At 60.1% G+C, this 21,929-nt stretch overlaps 2 protein-coding genes across 10 annotated transcripts in view; one reads left to right on the forward strand and one right to left on the reverse strand.

Annotated features, from left to right (window-relative positions):
* Window positions 1-16,845, forward strand: part of TECPR1 (tectonin beta-propeller repeat containing 1) — a 31,019-nt gene extending 14,174 nt beyond the window's left edge. For 6 of the 9 annotated variants that reach the window (XM_072753151.1, XM_072753153.1, XM_072753152.1 and 3 more), the window contains 18 exons: window positions 1,039-1,140; window positions 2,475-2,620; window positions 4,821-5,296; window positions 5,626-5,771; window positions 6,543-6,698; window positions 7,243-7,392; window positions 7,490-7,647; window positions 8,936-9,063; window positions 9,597-9,699; window positions 10,749-10,845; window positions 10,914-10,993; window positions 12,050-12,106; window positions 12,572-12,752; window positions 13,077-13,212; window positions 14,043-14,135; window positions 14,794-14,900; window positions 15,034-15,153; window positions 15,334-16,845. In XM_072753151.1, coding sequence (XP_072609252.1) covers window positions 1,039-1,140; window positions 2,475-2,620; window positions 4,821-5,296; window positions 5,626-5,771; window positions 6,543-6,698; window positions 7,243-7,392; window positions 7,490-7,647; window positions 8,936-9,063; window positions 9,597-9,699; window positions 10,749-10,845; window positions 10,914-10,993; window positions 12,050-12,106; window positions 12,572-12,752; window positions 13,077-13,212; window positions 14,043-14,135; window positions 14,794-14,900; window positions 15,034-15,153; window positions 15,334-15,495 — 2,598 coding nt within the window. In that variant the 3' untranslated portion in view covers window positions 15,496-16,845. Of the gene's footprint in view, window positions 1-1,038; window positions 1,141-2,474; window positions 2,621-4,820; window positions 5,297-5,625; window positions 5,772-6,542; window positions 6,699-7,242; window positions 7,393-7,489; window positions 7,648-8,935; window positions 9,064-9,596; window positions 9,700-10,748; window positions 10,846-10,913; window positions 10,994-12,049; window positions 12,107-12,571; window positions 12,753-13,076; window positions 13,213-14,042; window positions 14,275-14,793; window positions 14,901-15,033; window positions 15,154-15,333 lie in introns of all 9 variants that reach the window. The other 3 variants (XR_012000541.1, XR_012000539.1, XR_012000540.1) reach the window with 1 other exon arrangement.
* Window positions 16,840-20,578, reverse strand: BHLHA15 (basic helix-loop-helix family member a15). Its single transcript, XM_072753155.1, has 2 exons — window positions 20,508-20,578; window positions 16,840-19,917 (listed from the first exon to the last, which is right to left on the reverse strand). Exon 2 carries the CDS (start codon window positions 19,862-19,864, stop codon window positions 19,301-19,303), a length of 564 nt encoding a protein of 187 aa, XP_072609256.1. The 5' UTR covers window positions 19,865-19,917; window positions 20,508-20,578; the 3' UTR covers window positions 16,840-19,300.
* Between the last annotated feature and the right edge of the window lie 1,351 nt (window positions 20,579-21,929).

Genomic DNA, 21,929 nt, shown 5'->3' on the forward strand with positions numbered 1-21,929 from the left:
CCCCCATCCTGCCTCGGGAACTTCCTGATTAAACACGTGGGTGCTCCTCTCAGTGGGTCTCAGAACTGCTGGGGTCTTGCTCATGTGGCAGCTAGAGTGTGTAAGGACAGTTGTGGTGGAGCAGAGCAGGGGCCAGGGTGGGTGGGGTCAACTATGGGCTCACATGTGGGTTGAGGGAAATTTGGTTGGATTGTGTTTATTTTTATAAACTAACAACAACGAAAAGCCTGATTTTTCACAAGTTTATCTACTTTTTTAGTCACGTCTGCACTCGATGTGGGGTTCAAACTCATGACCCCAAGATCAAGAGCCGCATGCTCTTCTGACTGAGCCAGTTAGATGCCCCGAAAAAAGTTAGGCTTAAAGAGACTATTTCCTAAAGCACTAAGAATGGATCCAAAGTGTGTTATCTCCTGATAAGCTTAGAAAAAACGGTTTTTCTAAACAGCATCATTAAGGCCGTCATCTGACATAGAGGCAAGCTTGATTGGACAAACACATTTTCCAAGTGTCAGGCTAAGATGGGACTACGTACAGGTCTATGGGGGTGAGATGTTGCTAGTCAAGCTCTACATTCGAGATGCAGTACGTGTCCGTCCCTCCCTGTCCCCAAACATTGCCCAGGAGAAGTCCCACCTCCTGACTCTACAGTAAGACAGCTGATATAGGTGACACCTGCTGCTCCTGCCTGTGCCAAGATGTGAACTGGTAGAAAGAATGTTCTAGAAAGATTCAGACAGCCTTGTCTCCTGGAGGGGCAATGCCCTCTGCCAAAGAAGAGATAGGAAGCCACCAGAATAGGTACAGCTGGGGGCAGGTGACCCTTGCCGTGTGGAACAGCACCAAGCCCAGAGGGAATGCGGCAGGGGTGCAGGGAAGAGGGACCCAAATGATGTCTTCTTTCTCACTGATGTGCTATGGTCATTTGTGGCATGAACCAAAGAACCAAATTATTCATTCGTTCTTCCAGAGCCTTTGAAAACAAAATCCAATTCCAGTGGCCCTCCAAGGAGGCATTTTATTTCTGACTTTCCTCAGGTGTGGTTCCGAAGAGGCGTCAACTCGCACAATCCCTGTGGCACCAGCTGGATTGAGATGGTCGGAGATATGATGATGGTGAACGTGGGGCTCAATGACCAGGTATGCGTGTGACTCTGAGCCCTGGATCCCGACGGGTAGGGGCCAGCAGCTCGTACACAATAGAGGTCTCAGAGTGGGGGCTCCTGATGCTTCCTGCTGCCCTTTCCCACCAGACATGATGCCAGCATGGGAGGTCCCTGGCACCTCCTCAGACACCCAGCCTGCAAGGGTACCCAGGGGCCTGGCTGCACCCGGGTGCGAGGGCCCCTGCTTGTTGCTTGTCCCAGGCCCCTCCCCCTGGGATCCTCAGAGTGGTGGTGGTGAGCACAGACCAGGGGTGCACATCCCAGGGACTGGCAGGGATATTTTGTCAAGAATTTTTGGGGCACAGTCAGCTCAGTAAGTGAAGAATAAAACCGATCTTCCCAACTTCATGAATGCAACATCTCTTGAACATCACCTGTATAGTTTGTACAATGTGGTGGATGAGGTTTGGCTGCTTTTAAGACTGACGGTGTGAAGGTGACTCCTTCCCCAATGCCCTGCCCTAGAAACTCTTCCTGGGGGGTGCTGGCCTTCCAGTGCCCCCATGCTGTCCTCTCACCCACCCCAGTCAGCTGGGCACACAGCAGTCGGGCAAGACCAGGCACTCGTGGGTACCCACAGGGACAGAGGGCAGAGGCTAGCCTGCCATGGCCAAGTGATGGAGACACCGCCTCCCTCCCAGCAAGGCCGCTTGGGACCGCCATGGGCAGGCTGAGGCCTGGAGGCACCCCCATAGGCCTCAGCACCCAAAGGCAGACAGGAGGATCCCTGCCCAGCTGCCTTTTTCATAGAAAATGAGGTCAGGATCAAGGATGCTATCCTGCATCTGCCTGCATTTAACACCAGTGGGCAGAACTGGGACTTACCCACATTCTCTAAAAAGACCCAGACCATTCTCTGGGTTCACTCGGGGAGCAGCATTCCTTCTCCCAGAGGCTACATGGAAGATCGGAACATGAGTGGGCTTGTGTCACAGCACGATGTCCAGTAGCACCACCACCTTCTCTGAACCTTGCCAGCCTAAAGCCCAGGGTCTCCCTGAGCCCCACTTCTCCTGAGCTTGGTGCTGTGCCCTCCCCCTGGCCCTTTCTGGGCTCTGCTCCCTGCATTTGAGCTGTGCACCAACCCCACATCCGCCTCCCGCCCCCGTCAACCCTCCCAGCCATAACACTCATATGCACACACACACATTGCACATATTAGGAGGGGATCCTGTCTGCATTTGCAGACACGTCCTCCAGCCTTGGGGTACTCTCTCCCACCCCTCGTCCTCCCCCACACCCCTAAAGGGAAGGGATCCTTCAGGTCCATGCTGGCCTCCCACCCAGCAGCACCTCTCTGTGTGCCAGGTTTGGGGCATTGGCTGTGAGGACCGGGCCATGTACTTCCGTCAGGGTGTCACCCAGAGTGAACTCAGTGGGAAAACCTGGAAGGCCATCGTCGCCAGCCGAGAGAGTGACCGATCGCACTCTGGTAGCTCATCAAGTCTCCTCAGGTGATCCCAGGGGCAGCAGGGTACGGAAGACTCGGGTCAGGAAGTGTCAGGAAGAGGCTGCCACTTGGCCTCTCAGTGGGGCTCTGGGCCTTGCCCAGGCAGGGAAAAACCAGGCCATGGCCCGCGAGGTCTCTCCCCATGCCTGGTGCCAGGGCTAGGCCTGAGGGTGGTCTGTGGGGATAGGCTGTGGGCAGGGTGGGAGGGGGCCAGTGGGTGAGGTTGGGGTGTCCATCCAATGTCAGAACCAGGGAGTCGTCCCTGAACAGAGCTGGCCCGTTGGTTTTGAAGTCTCAAGGTCTGGGAGAGAAAAGGCTTCTACATGCTAAGGCCCCTCTGGCAAAAGAAAGCAGAGAAGACAGAGGGTCTCTCTAGTCTAGAACAGAGACCTCAGACTTGGCCACGCACTAGAAACACCAAGAGGGCTTGATCCCACACAGATGTCCAGGCCCCAGCCCCCGAGCTTCTGTTTCAGTAGAATTTTGCAGTCAGCAGATTTTGCATTATTTGCAAGGTCCCAGGTGCGCAGTTCCTACAGTTCTGAGATCCGTGGGTGTAGAGAGTGTGGGTGAGTCCCAGCTCTGCCACCTGTGTTAAATGCAGGCAGATGACTTAGTGTCTTAGCAGGGGACCACCTCGGCTCTGTAACGCGAGTGCTCGCAGTGTTTACCTGCTTGGTCCTGTGGCACAGGGGCCCTTGGTACAGTGCTCCACGGCAGCCACGTCCCTGTCTGTGACACAGGCCCTCCCCAGGCTCTGGTCCATGTCCCTTTGCTCCCCCAGCATGGCGGTCTTCACTCTGCTGAGCTGGAAGCCCAGATGGCTGAGAGGCTGGCCAGGCTGGACTTTCCTCATTTACCTGAGGGTTTGGGCTCTCAGCTGGTAGTACTCAAATATTGGAATCATCTGAGAAGCTTCCAAAACTGCTGATGCCAAACCTTAGATTTGGCAACGGCTTCTTAAATAGGACACCAGAAGCACCAGAAAGGAAAGGAAAAATAGATAAATTAGAATTTCATCAAAATTAAAAACTTTTGTGCATCCAAGGACACTATCAGGAAAGGAAAAGATAATCCATAGAATGGGAGGAAATATTCGCAAATCACATAGTTGACAAAGGTCTAGTATCTAGAATGTGTAAGGAACCTTTACAACTAACAACAAGAAGACGACTCAATTTAAAAAGTCAAGGGACTGGAATAGACATTTCTCCAAAGTAGATATGCAAATGGCCAACAAACACATGAAAAGACACTCAGTATCATCAGGGAGATGCAAATCAAAACCACAAATGGGATACCACTTCACACCCACTGGGAGAGCTATAGTCAAAAAAAAAAAAAAAGGCAACATCAAGTGTTGACAAGATATGGAGAAATTGGGACCCCCGTGTACTGCTGGTGGGGACGGCCACCTTGGAAAATAGTGTGGTGGTTGCTCAAGAAAGTAAAGATAGAGCCACCCCATGACCCAGCACTCGCATCACCTAGGTATATAGCCAGGAGAATGGAAAACAGATGTTAAACAAAAGTTTGTATATGCGTGTTTAGAGAAGCATCATTCACAGTAGCCAGAAGGTGGAAACTCAGATGTCCATCCGCGGATGAATAAATAAAATGTGCCGTATCATACAGCAGAATATTTTTCAGCAACAAAAGGAAGTACTGATCCATGCCACAACCTGACTGAACTTTGACATCATCATACAGAGCAAGAGAAGCCAGTCACGGAAGACCACATATCACACAACGCCCTTTGTATGACATGTCTAGAATAGGCGAATCCATAGAGGCAGAAAGCGGATTGGTGGAAGCCAGGGTGGGTGGTAGGGGGATGGAGGGTGGCTCCTGAACGCAGGCAGGGTTTCTGTTGGGGTGATGACAAAGTCCTGCAACCAGTTAGTGGTGGTGGTTGCACAACCTCATGGGTATTTAATGCCACATCATTTGAGATGGTAAATATTATCTTACATGTATTTTGCCACAATAAGAAAATAACGATACTGCCAGATTTCCACCCCAGATAAATGGTTTGATCGGCTTGGGCTGCAACCTGGCTGTTCCTGCGCCCTGGGAGGTAGCCTTCCATGTGTGTGGTGTGGCTGTGGCTTGCCCCCAGGGTCACAGCGGGTGAGCCGGGCCTGCCCACAGCAGCACGTGCCCTTCCCTCGAAGAAGTCACAGGTCTGCCCCTCTCATCCCCAGTGCTGGCTGCTTCTTTGGCGACGAGGTGAGGGGCAGTGGTGAGTCCTGTGCACCGAGTGACACGGATGCCTCTTTAGAAGCTGAGAGACTGAGGCCTGACCAGCCTGTCCCTGCAGAGTCTGTGGACGGTCCCAGGAACCTCAGGGACAGCTTGGCCACAGGCCCGGACATTGGCAGGACCACAGAGCATGCCGTGGAGGTCACCAGCCTGGCCACTCCGGCTCCTGGGCCTGGCCTGGCCTCCACCCCGGCTGAACTGCCCTGGACCAATATTGACCTGAAGGAGCCCAAGAGAGCACCCAGCCACTCAGCTGCTGGCTTTCCAGAGACCACCGGCCTTTCCTCGCTGGGGCTCCTCCCACTGGGGTTGGAGGAGCCCTACGGGGCTGATGACCACTCACTATGGGCCTGGGTGTCTGGAGGAGGCTGCGCTGTGGAGGCCCACTCTGTGCTCAAGTGGTTCACCGTCCAGTCGGGTAAGTGCAGGGCTCTAGGGGCCCAGCACCCTCTGGGGGCGTGGGAAGCAGACCCAGTGTCCTGCCTGATCACCCCCTTCGGCTCAGCCTGTCTGTCAGCAGCCTTGGGAGACCAGCCAGAGCGGCCCTTCCCCTCCCCGTGGCCTAGCACTGGTGGCTGCTTTCGAGGCAGAATTGGGGGTCCCATCAGGGAGAGCCCTGTGGGGAGGGCTTATGGGGCATGTTGCAGAGATCATAGCTCTCCAGCAAGAACAGGTGGTTAAAAACGAGAACAGAGAGACGAGCCCTGGCCTGCTGGCTCCTGGCCCTGAGGCTCTGCTGGCCCGCAGGCCTGTCCCCCTCGGTACAGACGCTGTCCCTGTCCATCACGCCGGCCCAGACAGCTGCCTGGCGGAAGCAGATCTTCCAGCAGCTCACTGAGAGGACCAAGCGGGAGCTGGAGAACTTCCGGCACTACGAGCAGGCCGTAGAGCAGGTAGGCAGTTCCTGGATGCATTCACTTAGTACCTACTGTGTACTCGCCCGAAGAGGAAACAGAGAGGTAGCCATCCCTCTGTCCGTCCCGCTCAGAGGTGAAGCCGTCCTTCCCAGGTCCTGTAGATTCAAGGCTGAAGACAGAGTCATTCCTTTTGTCCTCCATCCCGAAGAACTTATCCCACTGTGTTCCAGGTGCAGCCTCAGCCCGGGGGACCCAGATACCGAAGCAGCCTCAGAGGGGGGTGTGGGGGAGGGGAGCGCTGTGGTCCCCTTCCCTCCAGAAGGAACCCCAAGAGCCAAGATGGTGTGGCTTCATTGAGATGAGTGAGGATGGGCTTAAGGGCTGTCCTGGAGCCCCTCAGGTGGGGCACAGTCCCCCCAAAGCCCTCAGTCAGCTTGGCAGGTGAAAGTTATATGAAGCATGGGGTCCTTGGGCCTCGGCCACAGTTGCAGAAGCATCTCACTGGTGGCTAAGCATTGGGCCTCCAGACACAAGCAGGCCAGGCGTGGGCCCCTTTTTTGCCCCCGACTCCCTCACTGACCTTGGGTCAGGTCAGAACCTCTCTGAGCCTCAGTTTCCCTATCTCGAGCATGGGGTGACAGTGTGACAGAATTAGGAGAGGGCACACAGACACCATGGCTTGTGGACCCAGCAGCTGTTGGGTGAGCAGCAGCAGCACCACCTTTGTCACAAGGGGGAGGTTAGGGAGCTGGGCCCCCAGAGGCCCACCTATGACTCTGTCCTGTGCCCTTGGGGCCTGTGTTGCAGTCGGTGTGGGTGAAGACGGGGGCTCTGCAGTGGTGGTGTGACTGGAAACCCCACAAGTGGGTGGACGTCCGTGTGGCCCTGGAGCAGTTCACGGGGCTCGATGGGGCTCGGGACAGCATCCTCTTCATCTACTACGTGGTCCACGAGGAGAAGAAGGTGTGTGTGTGGTTCCCCTGGGAGGGTGGCTCCCATGGGAGGGGGGCACAGGGCCATGCCTGGGACACCAGCCCCCAGGTGCTCAGGGACCGTGTCTGGCAGTGGCAGAGCGGCTACCCGCGGTGACAGCAGCCCCAGTCAGTGGCCAGCACAAGTGCGGGGGCCCCTGCTGCAGCCCCAGAGAGCCATCTCCTCATGGAGCTGCGGACAGTCCCTGGGCTAGCTCGGGGAGTTAAAGCCCCTCCGCCCTCCTGGCGCTGGGGTTTGAACCCAGTTGACTGGGTTCTGGAGTCTGCTGTTGACATCAGGAGCATAACTAAGGCAGTTGCTCGTGAACTGGGACTTCCATACTGAACAAGCTTGATCCTGGAGCCCACCACTAACCCCACAGGCCCCAGGGACCCCTATGACTGGCTCTCTGGAATCGGGGGTGACCCAGGCCATCCCTTTCCCCCCACCACGGCCAGGGCTCCCCCAGAGGCCCTCTGAGCCCCGCAGCCCCCCTCCGCCCTGGCGACAGCCCTGCTCCCTCCTCTGTAAACAGTACCTCCACGTCTTCCTCAATGAGGTGACACTCCTAGTCCCTGTGCTCAACGAGACCAAGCACTCCTTTGCCCTTTATACCCCCGAGAGGACACGGCAGAGGTGGCCCGTGCATCTGGCTGCTGCCACTGAGCAAGACATGAATGATTGGGTGAGTGGACATGCACGACAGGCCAGGCTAATGGGGCAGGGGTCTTGGGCCTACCACCTGCCCCCTTCGTAGCGGTGACTGGCTGTCTCCCCTCCAGCTGGCCCTGCTCAACCTGTCCTGCTGCGAGAGCCGGAGGGTCCACGGCCGCCCCTCCCCGCAGGCCATCTGGTCCGTCACCTGCAAGGGGGACATCTTTGTGAGCGAGCCCAGCCCAGACCTGGAGGCCTCCGAGCACATGCTGCCCTGTGACCAGATGTGAGTCAGCTCTGCTCTGCACTGGCCCAGGGCAGCCAGGGTTGTGGTTCAAGAAGGGAGGGTCTTGCTTCCTGATGGCCAGCCCTGGGAATGGCATTATGTGAGTGTTAATAACGAGGGAGCTGGTGGGGGCCCCCACCTGCCTGGCACCTGGTCATCAGGAAGAGGTGCAGCCAGGAACAGGGTGCAGGGCAGAGGAGCTAGAGGTGGTGCGGATCGGAGATGTAATGCGCTGCAGGTTCTTCTCATGGAGGGTGTACAACCCCAGAATAATCACAAAGTGAGAAAGCCAAGCCAGGCCTGTGAACCCCTCTCTACTGGCCCTCCCCGGACCCTCCTCCACCCATTCTCTGCAGCTTTCAGTGCTTCAGACAGAAGCCTGAGTCCCCAGCCGGCAGCCTCCTCTCTCCCCAGGCCTGGCCAGCAGCACCAGTAACATCTACATGCGGGTCCTAGGCCTCGAGTCTTCCTGGGCCTGTTGGGAGGACCCCAAGGCGGGGCCAGAAGCCTGGTGGGGCTGAGGCACATTAGGTGCCACTGAGCAGGCACTGTGTGTTGCGGGCAGGAGATGGAACAAGGTCACCCACAGTGGCGGGGACAGTAGCATTCTGGGGTATCTGGCATTTAGGGTGGGAAAGCAGATGGGGACCCAGCAGGGGACACAGTGCTCCTAATGCCAACCCAGGGCTTCCCCTAGGTCACTCTGAGCCTGTCAGGACCGGGGGAAGGTGGGTGAGGCTGGGAGGCTCCGCTCAGGGTGGGAGAGTGGATGCATGTGTCCAGCCTTTGTTGGTCTGTTCTTGGAAGCCCTGTGTGCTTAGCACCTGGATGAACAAGTCTGACTACCTCTGGTGACAGCAGGCAGGACCTTGGCACACAGGAGGGGGACCCAGGTGACACCGTGCACACTGGCCACCCGAGAGGCTGTGCTGTCACCTCTCAGTGTACTGGCCCGTGTCGTGGCTCATCCAGATGAGATGGCCCTGCCTTCTGCCATGACATGCCTGTCCTAGATCCCCAGGGGCAAGTGTAGAAAGGTGGCTGCTGGTGTGCCCCCCCTGCCCGCAGATCCTGAGGCTCCTATGCCCACTCTTGGGCCACAGTAGCTCCGATTACTACTGGATGGGAACAGATGTTATTGTCCTAAATAAAGTCCACCCTTTAGAGATGGAAGATCAGTAAAAATAGGATGTTTGAGGGAGGCCACTGAGCCAACAGGGCTGCAGGGTAGAAGGCTGGCAAGGTGTGGTGAGACGCACTCCTTCTGACCTCTCTCGCCTCGCTTCAGGTTCTGGCGGCAGATGGGAGGCCACCTGCGAGTGGTGGAGGCCAGCGGCCGGGGAGTGGTATGGGGCATCGGCTACGACCACACAGCCTGGGTCTATACAGGTGGCTACGGCGGAGGCTGCTTCCAAGGTGAGAGTGACCTGCACTCAAGAGGCCAGCCAGTCTGGCTTCCCAGGCCCTGCCCACAGCCTTCCCAGGCCCACCCCTCCAATCCCACTTGGCTTCCCTGCCCCACTCTAGAGCCACTGTCCCCCACTCTAGAGCCACTGTCCCATCATTGGCTCTCGGTGACCTCACCAAGGCCAGCCTCCAGAGGATGGCTTCGGGGCTAGCCCTTGAGTTGTGAGAGCCCGGAGACCAGCCTTGCCTCTAGCACACCTTCCTGGGCACCCACAGCTGAGCCCGGGGCCTTGAAGTTTCTAGAAAGACAGCTGCCAGAACAGAGGAGCTAGAGGTGGTGCGGATTGGAGATGTAATGCGCTGCAGGTTCTTCTCATGGAGGATGTACAACCCCAGAATAATCACAAAGTGAGAAAGCCAAGCCAGGCCTGTGAACCCCTCTCTACTGGCCCTCCCCGGACCCTCCTCCACCCATTCTCTGCAGCTTTCAGTGCTTCAGACAGAAGCCTGAGTCCCCAGCCGGCAGCCTCCTCTCTCCCCAGGCCTGGCCAGCAGCACCAGTAACATCTACACACAGTCAGACGTGAAGTGTGTCTACATCTACGAGAACCAGCGCTGGAACCCCGTCACAGGCTACTCCAGCAGGTGAGTGGCTGAGGCGCCGGGCCAGGCAGGGGCTTCATGGGAACATAAAGATGGTTTGTGACAGCCCCACCATTGGACACTCGAGGGCGATCCAGGTCATCTAACCTCCTCTCAGTGTCGGACAGGGAGATCTTTTGTGACCTTTCCAAGTTGTACGAACTGCTTGAAGGATTTTCTTGTGTGTAAATATTTGGGAGTTTGTCCTTCATCCCAGTAAATCAGGGCTTGAGCTTTGCGAGGGCAGTTGACACACGTTACCAAAACTTGTCCTAGAAACCTCTGTGGGGGTGTGGCTAGCATCCCTGCTTATTCCTTGGGCACTGTGCTCCCTGGTCCTCGCTGAGTGTGGGTACCCAGGGCCACAGCTCCCAGCTCCTGCCACCTGAGCCTCACAGCTGCCTGCCCAACACCACTGCGTGGGCTTGTCACTTGCGAGTGTCTGGGTGAGCTCGGCTGCTGTCCGCAAGCACCACACACTGGGCAGTCTGAACAATGGACATTTAATCTCTCCCTGTTCTGGAGGCTGGGAAGTCCAGAACCAAGGTGTGCGCAGGGCCACTTCACTCTGAGGGTGGTGAGGGAGGATCCGCTCCCAGCCTCTCTCCTGGAGGCCTCAGGTGTGTTCCCTTCCGTCTTCACACTGCTTTCCCTATTTGGAAAATTTGAAGCCCATTAGGACACTGTCGTATTGGTTTGGGGCCGACCTTGATGACTCTCTTCTAACCTGATCTCCTGCAAAGACCTTATTTCCAAATAAGGTCACACTTGCAGGTACTGGGGCTATGGCTTCAACATCTTTTGGGAGCACAGCAACCCATAACGCGAGGGGAGGAGAGGCTCTCAGACCGCACAGCAGGCCACAGCTCGTGGGTGGATGGCCTGGCTGCAGGTGGCGACCCAGGCTCCTGGGTGACAAGGGGTCCTCTGGTTGCTGTCCCCACCCTGGGGCAGTTCTGGCTTTGCCCTCACCCCTCTGGAGACACAGACGCTCCAGGTGCTCCTGTCTTGTCTGTCACTGGTCATCCCAGCGGCCCTGTCATCCACTGCAGGGGTCTGCCCACCGACCGGTACATGTGGAGCGACGCCTCAGGGCTGCAGGAGTGCACCAAGGCTGGCACGAAGCCCCCGTCCCTGCAGTGGACCTGGGTGAGCTCCGGGCTGCGGGACGGGGGCTGGCGCCGGGGGCTTCCCGCACTCACCCACCTCTCCTCCAGGTTTCTGACTGGTCTGTGGATTTCAGCGTTCCCGGGGGCACCGACCAGGAGGGCTGGCAGTATGCCAGTGACTTCCCTGCGTAAGCATGCCTCTGCGGGGTGGGGGGCCCTCACCCTGTGCCAGGAGGCACCCTTGTCCCCTCCTTGCTGTTCCGGGGCCACTCCCGCTCCTGCATGCACCCGGATATGTCCAAGGAGCGGACCCCTGTATGCTCACCTCAGCAGCCAGTGGGGTGGCCAGTCAGAGAGATGAGCTCAGGGCAGCACACCTGCCAGACCTAGCTCAGTAGACAGGCTCAGGGAGGATGACCACGACTCCCTCAGCACCCAGCTGTGTCCCTGCTACTCTGGGGAAGGGTTCTGGAGGCGGGGGGGCAGCCAGGGACCTGGTGCACTGGTCTTCTCTATCAGGGGTGGTGGTGGGGAGCTTCGGGGCAGGCCCTGGGGGATGGGCGGAGGTGGCTGGAGGGAGGTGTCAGGTGGAAAGGCAGCCTGAACAAAGTGGAGTGAGGCCAGCAGCATCCTGAGAAGTGAAGGGAGAAGTGAGTGACATATCCACAAAGCCAGCAGACCCTGGTGGCCAAGTGGGCACATGGCATTGGTGGGTAGCAGGTCCTTCATGGTGCACAGATCACATCCAAGTGGATGACAGAGCTGTGGGAGCCCGAGCCAGGGCCTCTGAGCAGGCCCAGGCCTGGGGACCAGGCAGGTCAGGGACAGGTGAGCCCATAGGCATCCCCTCCAGCCATAGCCAAGCCTCTTGGACTGACCCTACCCTTGTCTCTAGGCCTCCGCTCAACTGTTCCCCAGAAGGGCTCAGATGGGCTGCGTGGTGGGGAGGGCTCGGAACCCCCTAGCTAGAACCCTTGGTCTGGCAGCTGCTACATCCTAGCCCATGGAGACCCTGACCCCAGGGAGACCTGTGCCCCAGAAACCCCAGCCTGGCAATGGGCATCTGAAGGATAAGCCTTGTGTCCTGCTGGACACCTGCTGCCTGTTGAGCTCACTCATTGGTTCACACGGAGGCTCTGCCCTTAACGAGGGGAAAAAGAATGTGTGTGCACACGTGCATGTGCCGTGTTGCTTTCCAGAAACTTCCACAAAGTGGCCTTGACTTCAGCTTCTTTCTCTTGCAGCTCATACCACGGGTACAAAACCATGAAGGATTTTGTTAGGAGAAGGTGCTGGGCCAGGTAAAGACGGGAGTGACATGGTAACCAGGGGCTGTGAGCCTGCCCTTACTACCAGTCCCTCCTGGGCCAGTCCCTGTGGAAGAAAAGCAGAGGGAGGGGGGAGGGAAAGAGAATCAAAGTAAATGTCAGTCCAGGAAATGCCCTTGGGCTCCCAACGCTCTCTGGTTTCTGCAGTTTGTTTTCAAGAACAAATAAGAGAAATGTCACTGGCAGGCTCTGCTCTAAGCAGGACAGGCAGGTCAGGATGGGAGGCCTGGCTGGGGGCAGGGCAGGTGGGGGCCGCCTCTCCAGGCCCCTCATTCCTGCCCATCAGGAAGGGGTGTCCACTTGGGCACTGGGGGCGATCCTGGCTCTGCCTCCAGGCCCGCAGAGGCTGTGTGGGCTAGAGGGCGGCCTGATGCACGCGCATCTAGAGCTCCTGCCATAGCATCAGACCCCAGGGTTCTGTTTTCTTCCACTGTGCAGAAAATGTAAGCTGGTGACCACTGGGCCCTGGCTGGAGGTGGCCCCTATCACCCTTGGGGATGTGTCCATCATCCCAGAGAGCCCAGATGCCAACAGAAGTGGGCATAGCATCGCCCTCTGGGCCGTCAGTGACAAGGGAGATGTGCTTTGCCGCCTGGGTGTGTCGGAGCTCAACCCCGCGGTGAGCACCTGCCCCCAGGGGCCACCCTAGTCCTGCCCACCTGTCAGCCCTCGGGCTCTCCTGGGGTTCTGGCAGAGTCTTTCCAAAATAGAACTCTGGACTGAGGTCCCATGGGGCTCAGGCCTCCCAAGGCCTGCCCAGGACAGCCCCGGGGACTGTGGACACTGTATGTGGCCCAGGGGAGTCACCAGGTTGGGCAGCTGGAGCCGAGGATGAGGTTGGCGTGAGGAGCTGCCGCCTCTCAGGTCCTGGTCCTGGGGCAAGGGGAGGGGCAGAGGCCGGGCTCCCGCAGCCCTCAGTGTCCCTCCTGGCTCCTGTCCCCAGGGCTCCTCCTGGCTGCACGTGGGCACTGACCAGCCCTTCACTTCCATCTCCATTGGAGCCTGTCACCAGGTGTGGGCCGTGGCCAGGGATGGCTCCGCCTTCTACCGGGGCTCTGTGTCCCCCACCCAGCCAGCTGGTGAGTGCGGCCCCTCCAGGGGGATCCCCAGCTGTTGTAAGCAGGGATGAGGGTGGCTGGGGCTGCTCAGAGCCAGGCTGCCTGTGCCTCTGCTTCCGGGGGACTGAAGACAGGTCTCCTAATGTTCGGTTTCGCTGGACAAACATGTATTGAGTGCTGCGCTTGGACCAGGCCTGGGGCCAAGCCAGGACCCCCCAGCGGCCATGCCCCTTCCTGTGGGGGCCAGCTGGGGGTGGTCATCCAGGGCATGGGGCAGTCCCTCCTAGCTGCCCCTCACCAACCTCACCTCCAGCCCCGGGCATTGCTGGTTGTGGGCACTGTGTGCATCCTGCCCATCAGGCCACCCTCCCAGGGTGGCCCCCACAGGGCCTGGTGCGCAGTGGTGGCTCTGGCAGCCCTCTGGGAGTGCAGGCCATGCTGGCTTGTTCTCGGTTGGACATCTAGACAGCGTCTGGCACAGGGGCGGGCAGACGATGGAGGGTGGCTTGCACACATCGCTGCCCTCCACACAAGGACGGGGAACTTGTGCTGTGGTCGTACATGGCAGCCCCCAGACGGGCTGTCCACCACATGCCAGACTGGGCACCCTGGCGTCCCTGTGCTGAGGTCGCCCCATTGGATCCCACCATCTAGAACCACCCACAGCCTCCGATGGCCCTGGGCAAAGTGGCACGTTGGGGGCTTTGCTCTGATTGGTCTCCGGCTCACATGGGCCCCTATCACGTGTGTATGGCCTGGCTGGCCCAAGGACAGAGGCCGGCCATGTGGCCCACGAGCACATGGGGTGGCAGGTTTGGTGGCTCTACAGTGAGTCTGGCCTTGCTCCGCAGGTGACTGCTGGTACCACATCCCGTCTCCTCCCAAGCAGAGGCTGAAGCAGGTATCTGTGGGGCAGACGTCAGTGTACGCCTTGGACGAAAACGGCAAGTTGTTTCTCATACTCGGTGGTCACCGGAGGAGGCTAGGGCTTCCCTGAGCACCCCAGTGGGATGAGACCCTCAGCAGCCCCAGGGCCCTGACACAAGACCTGTGTGAGCCACCGTGAGAGGCCGGCAGCCTGAGGTCAGCCTCCAGACCCAGCCCTCTCCCCAGCCGTGCAGGGGGGGGGGGGGGGGCGCCAGCCCTGCCCGGGGCGTCGGTGGAGGGTGCAGCACCATGGCCGGGTAATGCTGCGTGGCTGCTTGGGAGGGCAGCTAGGGGCCATCCCACCTCAGGCAGGGCTCTGGCCAGGTCCCTTTTCTGCTTTGTGGCTGTGGTCACAACAAGCATGGCGAGGAATAGGGCAGAGTCGGGCCTGGAATTGGGCTTTGAGTCCAGACCCTGTTCTCTGGATTTGTTTGAAGAATTCCTTGTCCTCAGTTTCTCATGCGTAGAGAACGTGTGACGATGCCAGCCCTGCACAGCGGGATAATGTTGAGCTTCAGGTGGAGTCCAGTGTGGATAGGGCAGAGGGGGCTGGGACCCCAGCTTTTCTCTCTTGCTGGCTCAGCAGGAGCCCCAGGAAGTGTGGGGACAGCCTCCTCTGTCTCTGTGGCCAGACCCTGACGTGGGTCCCAATGCTCTGGGCCCCTCTCTCTCCAGGGAACCTGTGGTATCGTCAGGGGGTGACGCCCAGCTACCCGCAAGGCTCCAGCTGGGAGCACGTATCCAACAACGTGTGCCGAGTGTCCGTGGGGCCCCTGGACCAGGTCTGGTTGCCCGGGGGGTGAGGGCCGAAAGCGGATGCTTGCTCTGGGGGTTTGGGGTACTCTGGGTCCCCACTGCCATCCCCACAGTCCCACCAGGGCTGAGGGCTGGGCCTTCACCGGGTCTGCATTCCAGGTTTGGGTAATCGCCAACAAGGTCCAGGGGAGCCATGGCCTGAGCCGGGGAACCGTGTGCCATCGCACAGGCGTGCAGCCTCGAGAGCCCAAGGGCCAGGGCTGGGACTATGGCATCGGGGTGAGTAGGGCCTGTGAGAAGTGGCTGAGCCGGCCAGGGGTGGCGTGGTCATGCTGCGTGCTCTGGGATCCAGTGTTGGGGTGCGCGGGAGGCCCCAGATGGAGCCCCTCAGGGGTCTGGAAGCATGGTCTCTCCCCTTGGCCCCCAGCAGCCACGGCTGACAAGGTTCTTTCCTTCCAGGGGGGCTGGGATCACATCACTGTCCGGGCCAATGCCACCAGAGCCTTCAGGAGCAGGTCCCAGGAGACAGCCACTGACTGGAGTGGGGAGCCGGGCCTCCCCAGCACGCCGTCGAGGGTGGCTGGAGCCTCGCAGGAGGCCCGTGGCCCTGTCTGCTGCTGAGGCCGCAGCCTCCCCTCATCTGAAGCAGGTGTGTCCTGCAGGATCAAAGTTGATATGTGCGCCTTCCGGCCTGAGCCATTCTTACATGTGGATCGTGGAGGGAACCTGGCGTGAGGTCACAGCCACTTCAGAGGCACTGGCTGAACCAGCCCAGAAATGTGAAGTTTTGTGGATGCTCCCGCACACGTACCCCTGTCTGCAGGTGTGGAGTGGGGTGGGGGCTCCTTCACCCCAGCCTTTCCCACCTGCCCCTCCCCACTGTGCCTCCTGCCGTTCTGGAACAGGAGCCTGGAGCTTTCCAGAAATGCTGCCTTGGGAAGCCAAACCCAGGAAGCCCCCAGTGTCCCCAGACAGGTGGGGTACAGCACCCCTCCCCCACCAAGACAACGGCTGTGGGGCTCAGGGCCACTTTGCCCTGTTCTCTGATCATTTTTCAGAGCCAGACTCGAGAACACAGTTTAATTTCAAAACTTAAGTGAGAATTGACAGCTTGGAAGCCAAGGTTGGAGACGGGTTTCTTTTGGATGGGCACAAGCCCCCCTGTGGGATTGGAGGCTGCTTCCTTTGTGTCTGATGATACAGTAGGGGCTGCAGGGACACGGGGTGTGCAGGCCGCAGCCCCAAGCCCCACACACCGGGGCAAGACTCCCCCCTGCCGCCAGGCCAGTAGGGAAGCACCTCCCATCAGGCAGCTTCTTTGCTGCTCTTTTTTTAAGATTTTATTTTTAAGTAATCTCTACAGCCAACATGGGGCTCAAACGCACCACCCCGAGATCAAGAGTCGCATGCTGTACTGACTGAGCCAGCCAGGCACCCCTTCTCTGCTGCTTTTTATTCCATTATGGCTCCATTTGGTGAAGCCTCAGATTTGCTTCCTGCAACCAGACACTTTGCCTGAGAGCCCAAGTTGGCCTCTGCTCATTTTGGGACAAAACGAACTGGCTCCAGCCTTCCCTGGAATTCTCATCAGGAGGGGTCAGCCATGCATTTGACTCCGTTTTGCGGTGTGGCATTCAACTCGAAGGTCTCCTCTGGGGTCCCCTCCTGCAGGGCACTGGAAGGGGCTGATGGTCTCTGCATTTGCTGTGAATTATGGAGGTGGGACCGGGAGGCGTGAGTGGGGCTTTGGGGGCACCGTCCCGTGTGTCTGCACCATGGGTTCCTTCTACAACAGCAACCTGCCGCTCTGCTGTGACTCGCTGTCTTGTCTGTAGCTGGTTCCACGTTGCTCTTGCTCCAGGGCGACTGTGTCCTCACTGCTGAGCACCCACTGTCTACCTGGTCAGCACCACCAAACCATCTCGATTCCTTGGATGCTTTACTCAATAAAAACTCACACCAGAATGTGAACGACATGCTATTTTTTTTATTGCTACATTGTGATTAGAATGCACAGCTCCCCATGAGTGTCCAGCCTGGGGCGCAAGTAGCAGTCGTGCTAAAATCTTTCATTTTTATGACACAGCATTGGTTTCATTAGTACACTGAAGGGACCATTAGGAGAAATCAAAGCAAATCTGGGTCATTTAAGAAACATTTTCACCACAATTACAGCAAGGGCACTGGCCGTTCAGTTCCAGTGTGTTTTCCCACACAGAAAAGTCCCAAGTTCTGGTTTCTCAGGTCCGGGCTGTGGGGTCTCGGCCCTCCAGAGCTCACATGGGTCTGGTCAGCAGGTGGGTACGAGGCCTGGGTGTGAGGCCGGATGGCAGGGCCCTGGGGATAGCGGTTCGCTGGTCTTAAGAGTCCTTGCAGGGCAGGAGGGCCCAGGACAGGGGCGGAGGGTGCAGACCCAGCAGCAGGCCTCACCAGCCTGCCCCCAGACCTTTCCTCTCCCCTGCTCCCCATATTTAACACCCGAAGCTCGACTTTGTGACATGGCCACAGGGTGTGCAGATGCCCTCTGGCCACAAAGGAAGAAGGACCAGACATCTGGGCCCTGGTCACCCTCTGGGAACCAGGTGCTAGCTTGGGACAGAAGGTGCTGAAAGCTGGTGGTGACCCACAGACCCTCCCACCACCCTCAGGCTTTGGCGTGGTCTCCCGGACAGAGCCTCTGCTGGGCTTTCAGCTCGGTTTCTCAGTTCATTCAGCAATTTTAGCGGTGCACTGGGCTCTGCTCTGGCCCCGGCTCAGCCAAATAAGAGCCACGAGGTCTGCGGGCCTTCTGTTGTGTTCCAGCCGGCAGGCCCCCCACAGGCAGCGTGGGCCCCCTCCGTGCCAAGCTGGACATGGCTTCAGCCTCAGCTCCTGAGGTGGAATGTCCTGACGACCGACCTGCCCGAGTGGCCGTCTCTGAGGGGCAGGCCAGGAGCACCTGTGGTCCCCACCCGACCACGCTGAAGGAGGGCTGAGGCCCGACCAGGCCTCCCAGGGCCACCTTCCAGAGGGCCTGGCGTGGGGCCTGGGGGTGGGGGGTGTCCAGCCAGTGTCTCACCGGGAAAGAGGACTGACCGGTAACGGCTGTTCCGAGGGCCGCTGCTGCCTGCTATCCTTGAGGCTGACGCGAAGTCTGGCAGTGGATTGAGCATCTGGGGCCGGGACGACCAGGGTTGGGAGGGCGAGCCAGCCCTCCACTGTGGCAGCCCTGCTCCCATGCGGCTCGGCCCCCCCAGGAGGGGCTTGACCCCCTCCCCCCCCCAAGGCCTCCTCGAGGTCTGGCTTCATCTGCCAGGCCAACTCCACCCTCACCTCGGCCCTTGTCAATGGGGTTCCTGCCCGAGGCTGCCAAGGTTGCCTTGTGCCCTCCCCATATTGGCTGCAGGTGTAGGCACAAGGGAGGAGAGATGCCAGGGGGCATCGAGAGCAAAGTGGCCAAGCCTGTCACCAGAGAAGGAAGCTTGCTTGGCCTGAGGCGGCCGGGGACCTGCCAAACTGCCCAGGCCCGCCCTGACGGAGCAGCAGCCGGTGGGGGAAGGGAGCTCTCACCACCTCGGGCTCCTTCACACAGAGACACCGCAGGGCCCCCAACTCCGAGCCAGACCCGAAGGCACCGCAAGCTCTGTCACACTGCCCTCTGCCACTTACATGGCCCCAGCGACAGGACAGCAAGCAGCAACCCTGGGCGGGACTCGGAGGGAGGCTGCTGGGGGGCCGTGGCTGGAAGCCTCCCTCCTAGACCTGCCTCCAGCAGCCCCGCCGTGCCAGGCCGTAGGCCCTCAGGCCTGGCTCAGACCCTCCAGAGTCAGGACCCCTGCCCCTAGGGGGAGGGAGGCGAAGATCCCAGCCGCTCCTCCTGCCCAGCTCCCTCTAGGATTAATTCTAGATAAACGGATTCGTATCTCTAGGGGTGCTGGGGTGTCTATCGGACACATGCTGAATTCCACACATCAATCATCTCGGCTTAGCCACACTCCGTGGCTTGGCTTTGCTGCATGTCTCAGTTCACCTGAACGAGGAGCTCCCACGGAGGATGGAGGGGGCCCCTTCCTGGGCCTGGGCCTCCGCGGTTGGCTGGGGAAAACTTACCCAGGCTGACCTTTCCCTGGATTCTCCCCCTGACTCAGGAGGGAGCTGGGAATGAAGAGAACTTAGTTACAGAGGCCTGTCGACTGCGGCCTCGTCAATTAGAAAGCAGGTCCTGGGAGCTCTGCGGAGGTTTGGGCTTCGTGCCGCCCGGAGCTGTGGCCGCCACCAGGCCACTCGCCAGTCTTGTCCCCTGGGGGGGGGCCAGGATGGGCTCCCAGGAGGCAGCTGAGTGTCCAGGGAAAGCGGGGGCCACTGGGGCCATGTCCGTGTGGGGTGTCCCCACCAAGCCGGGGCTCTCGGCACAGAGGCGGCAGGGCCGGGAGCGATGGGCCGGGCGCTAAGAGCCCTCGCGGAAGCTGTGGATCTGCGTGGAGTACCTGTGCAGGTGGCCCTCGGGCTGCGGCTCGGCGGCACCCAGCGCGCCCCCAGCCGCCTGCTGCTGCTGGTAGTGCTGGTAGAGCTTGGGGCCCGGCCCGTCCAGGCCCGGGAGGCGACCGCTGGACATGGTCAGGATGGTGGAGGTCAGCGACTTGATGTAGTTCTTGGCCAGAGTGAGCGTCTCGATCTTGGAGAGCTTCTTGTCCGCTCGCACATGTGGGATGACCTCCCGCAGAGCCTGGAAGGCGTTGTTCAGCTTGTGCATGCGCTGCCGCTCCCGCTCGTTGCTCTCCAGCCGCCGCTGGACGCTGCTGTCCCGCCGGCCCCCCGGCCCCGAAGCCCCCGGCCGTCTGCGTCCCCCCTCAGCCCGTGCCACCTGCGCCCGCGCTGTCCTGCTCCGCAGACCCTTGGCCAGCTCTAGCCCCGAGCCCTGCTGGGGCCTATCAGGGCTCTGTTCCCCGGCGGTGGCCTCTGTGGCCTGCGGCGGCACCCGGCACCTGGGGGGCCGGTTCTTGGTCTTCATGGCTCCAGGCTAGTGATTCTGGCAGGTGGCGGCTCGGAGGGAGGCCCTGGGACCTGGAATCCAGAACACAGGCCTTGTGGTCGCACGGCAGGCTGGTGGATGCTTAGGGTGCCCGGTGGACACTCAGAGCAGCCGCCCGGCAGCCCCCTCACTGCCCGATGGCAGCAGACCACTCGGTGCACAGCGACCCCAGGGTCCTTCCCACTCACTCACACATGGAGCCCTGAGCCCGACCCTGCCATTCCCGCCTGAGCTCACCCAGGCCCCTCTGACTTCTCTGACCTGCTGCCCCCTCTCAACTTGACATGCACTGACCCTGGACGTCCCCGCCCCCTGCTCCTCGCTGCCCCGAGCTTAGGTGGCCAGTGACACCCTTCTCAGACCAGCCAGCGCCTCGGCGGGACGCTAGCTGGGCGCAGGGTCTGCCTGGGGGCGCTGCCCGCGGTCGTCACTCACGCAGGGAGGACACTGGACCCAGAGTCGCTGTGGACGCGGGCGGCTGCCGCGGTCCGAGGTGGGCAGCGCCAGCGCCTGCCTCGGCCCCCCGCCCTACCACGTGGGTGCCCCCCACCCCGGCCCACCCGGTCCCGCCCCTCGGCACTCTCCCCTCCGTCCCACCGCGCTGCCCCCCGCCCCCGCTTACCTGGCGATCGGCAGCCGCACGCGCCGGGCTGCCCACGGGGGACAAGGACACGTCGCTTTAGCCGCCTCGGGCGGGGCTGCGGCTGTATGTAAATGAGCCCGGGGGCGGGGCCGGGGTGGGCGGGTGCGCGCGTGTCCCTGCCAGGCGGCGGGGCGGGGCGGGGGCGGGGGCGCACCTGCGGGCGGGGGACCCGGCGCTCCCCGCCTGCCCCAGAGGCCGCACCTGCCCGCCGCGCACAGCCGGCCTGGAGCCCATTCGGCGGAGCGGGAGACTGAGGCGCCTGCCGGCCGGCGGGCGCGAAGCGAAGCCCTGGGACCGCGCCCGGCCGCCGCACCTGGCCTTGAGGTGAAGGCCCGGAACACGCGCAGTAGCCCGGAGAGTTGGCGGAAAAGCCATTTTGCGATGATAACACTAGTTTCTGAAAAGGGCCGCAGCCCCCGGGGGCTCCGAGGGCTCCCCCCGCGCTGCGCGGGGCCGGGGCGCAGGTCCAGGGGCGAGTGGGCGGAGCCTCGCGGAGCGACGCGCGGCCTCCGCGGGCGGTCACCGGCCTTCCGAGGTCTCCACCGGGAGAGGGGCTGTTACGGCTCAGACCCTGGCTTCCACCCACATGCTCGACTCAGTCGCCGGCCTGCCTGCCTCAGCTTCCTCACCTTCCACAGGAGCGTGACAAAGGGTTGAAAGCAGCCTCTGGCTCAGGGGTGCTTCCAGGCTGCTGGCGGGCGCCTGCAGCCCGAGGTCCCGCGTGCGCTGGGCCTCCCGCCCCTCGTGACCCGCAGGATCAGGGGCAGCGCTGAGCTCGCACTTTCCAGACGGGCTCCCAGGGCGGTTCGTGGGCTCCATTGGGGCCCCGAGGGTCTCAGGGGGGCTGGTGTGATCCAAGTCGGGGTCAGCCTTACTCAGGAGGAGGCTCCTGCGCTGGGCCAGGGGAGCGCAGGTCCGCTGGGGCAGAGAAGGGCTAGGGCTGAGCAGACCAGCCTCTTGGTTTACAGCTCATCACAGACTGTATCTCAGAAATTAAAATGCTCCTCGAACTCAATATAGACTTTGAATTACAGATACACTTTGAGGCGGCACAAGCACTATGTCTCCAAGTTCAGTTTTCCAGTGATTATACAGACTTTCATGTTCTCAGGAGAGTGGGGGTTTTAGGTCATGTAAAAAGGCACACAATCTCGAGAGACCCGGGGAGTGAGTGCCCCCGGCAGGGCAGTGAGTGTCAAGTCACCCACCCCGGGCCTTGCACAACAGGGGTGGGGTGGGGTGGGGTGGGGTGGGGTGGGGTGGGGTGGGAACACAGGAAAGAAACTGCAGCCACAGAGTTTATAAATATATAACTATATTTATTTTGAATATTAAATAGTTTTTAAATTACAAGCAATTTATTGAATCACACTATGCATCAATATACAGTAAAAATCTTAC

Source organism: Vulpes vulpes, chromosome 3 (genome assembly GCF_048418805.1).
Source record: "Vulpes vulpes isolate BD-2025 chromosome 3, VulVul3, whole genome shotgun sequence".
NCBI lineage: Eukaryota > Metazoa > Chordata > Mammalia > Carnivora > Canidae > Vulpes > Vulpes vulpes.

Excerpts from the sequence above, each read along its gene's own strand:
- BHLHA15 (XM_072753155.1), bottom strand. The coding sequence starts at position 19,864 with ATGAAGACCAAGAACCGGCCCCCCAGGTGCCGGGTGCCGCCGCAGGCC.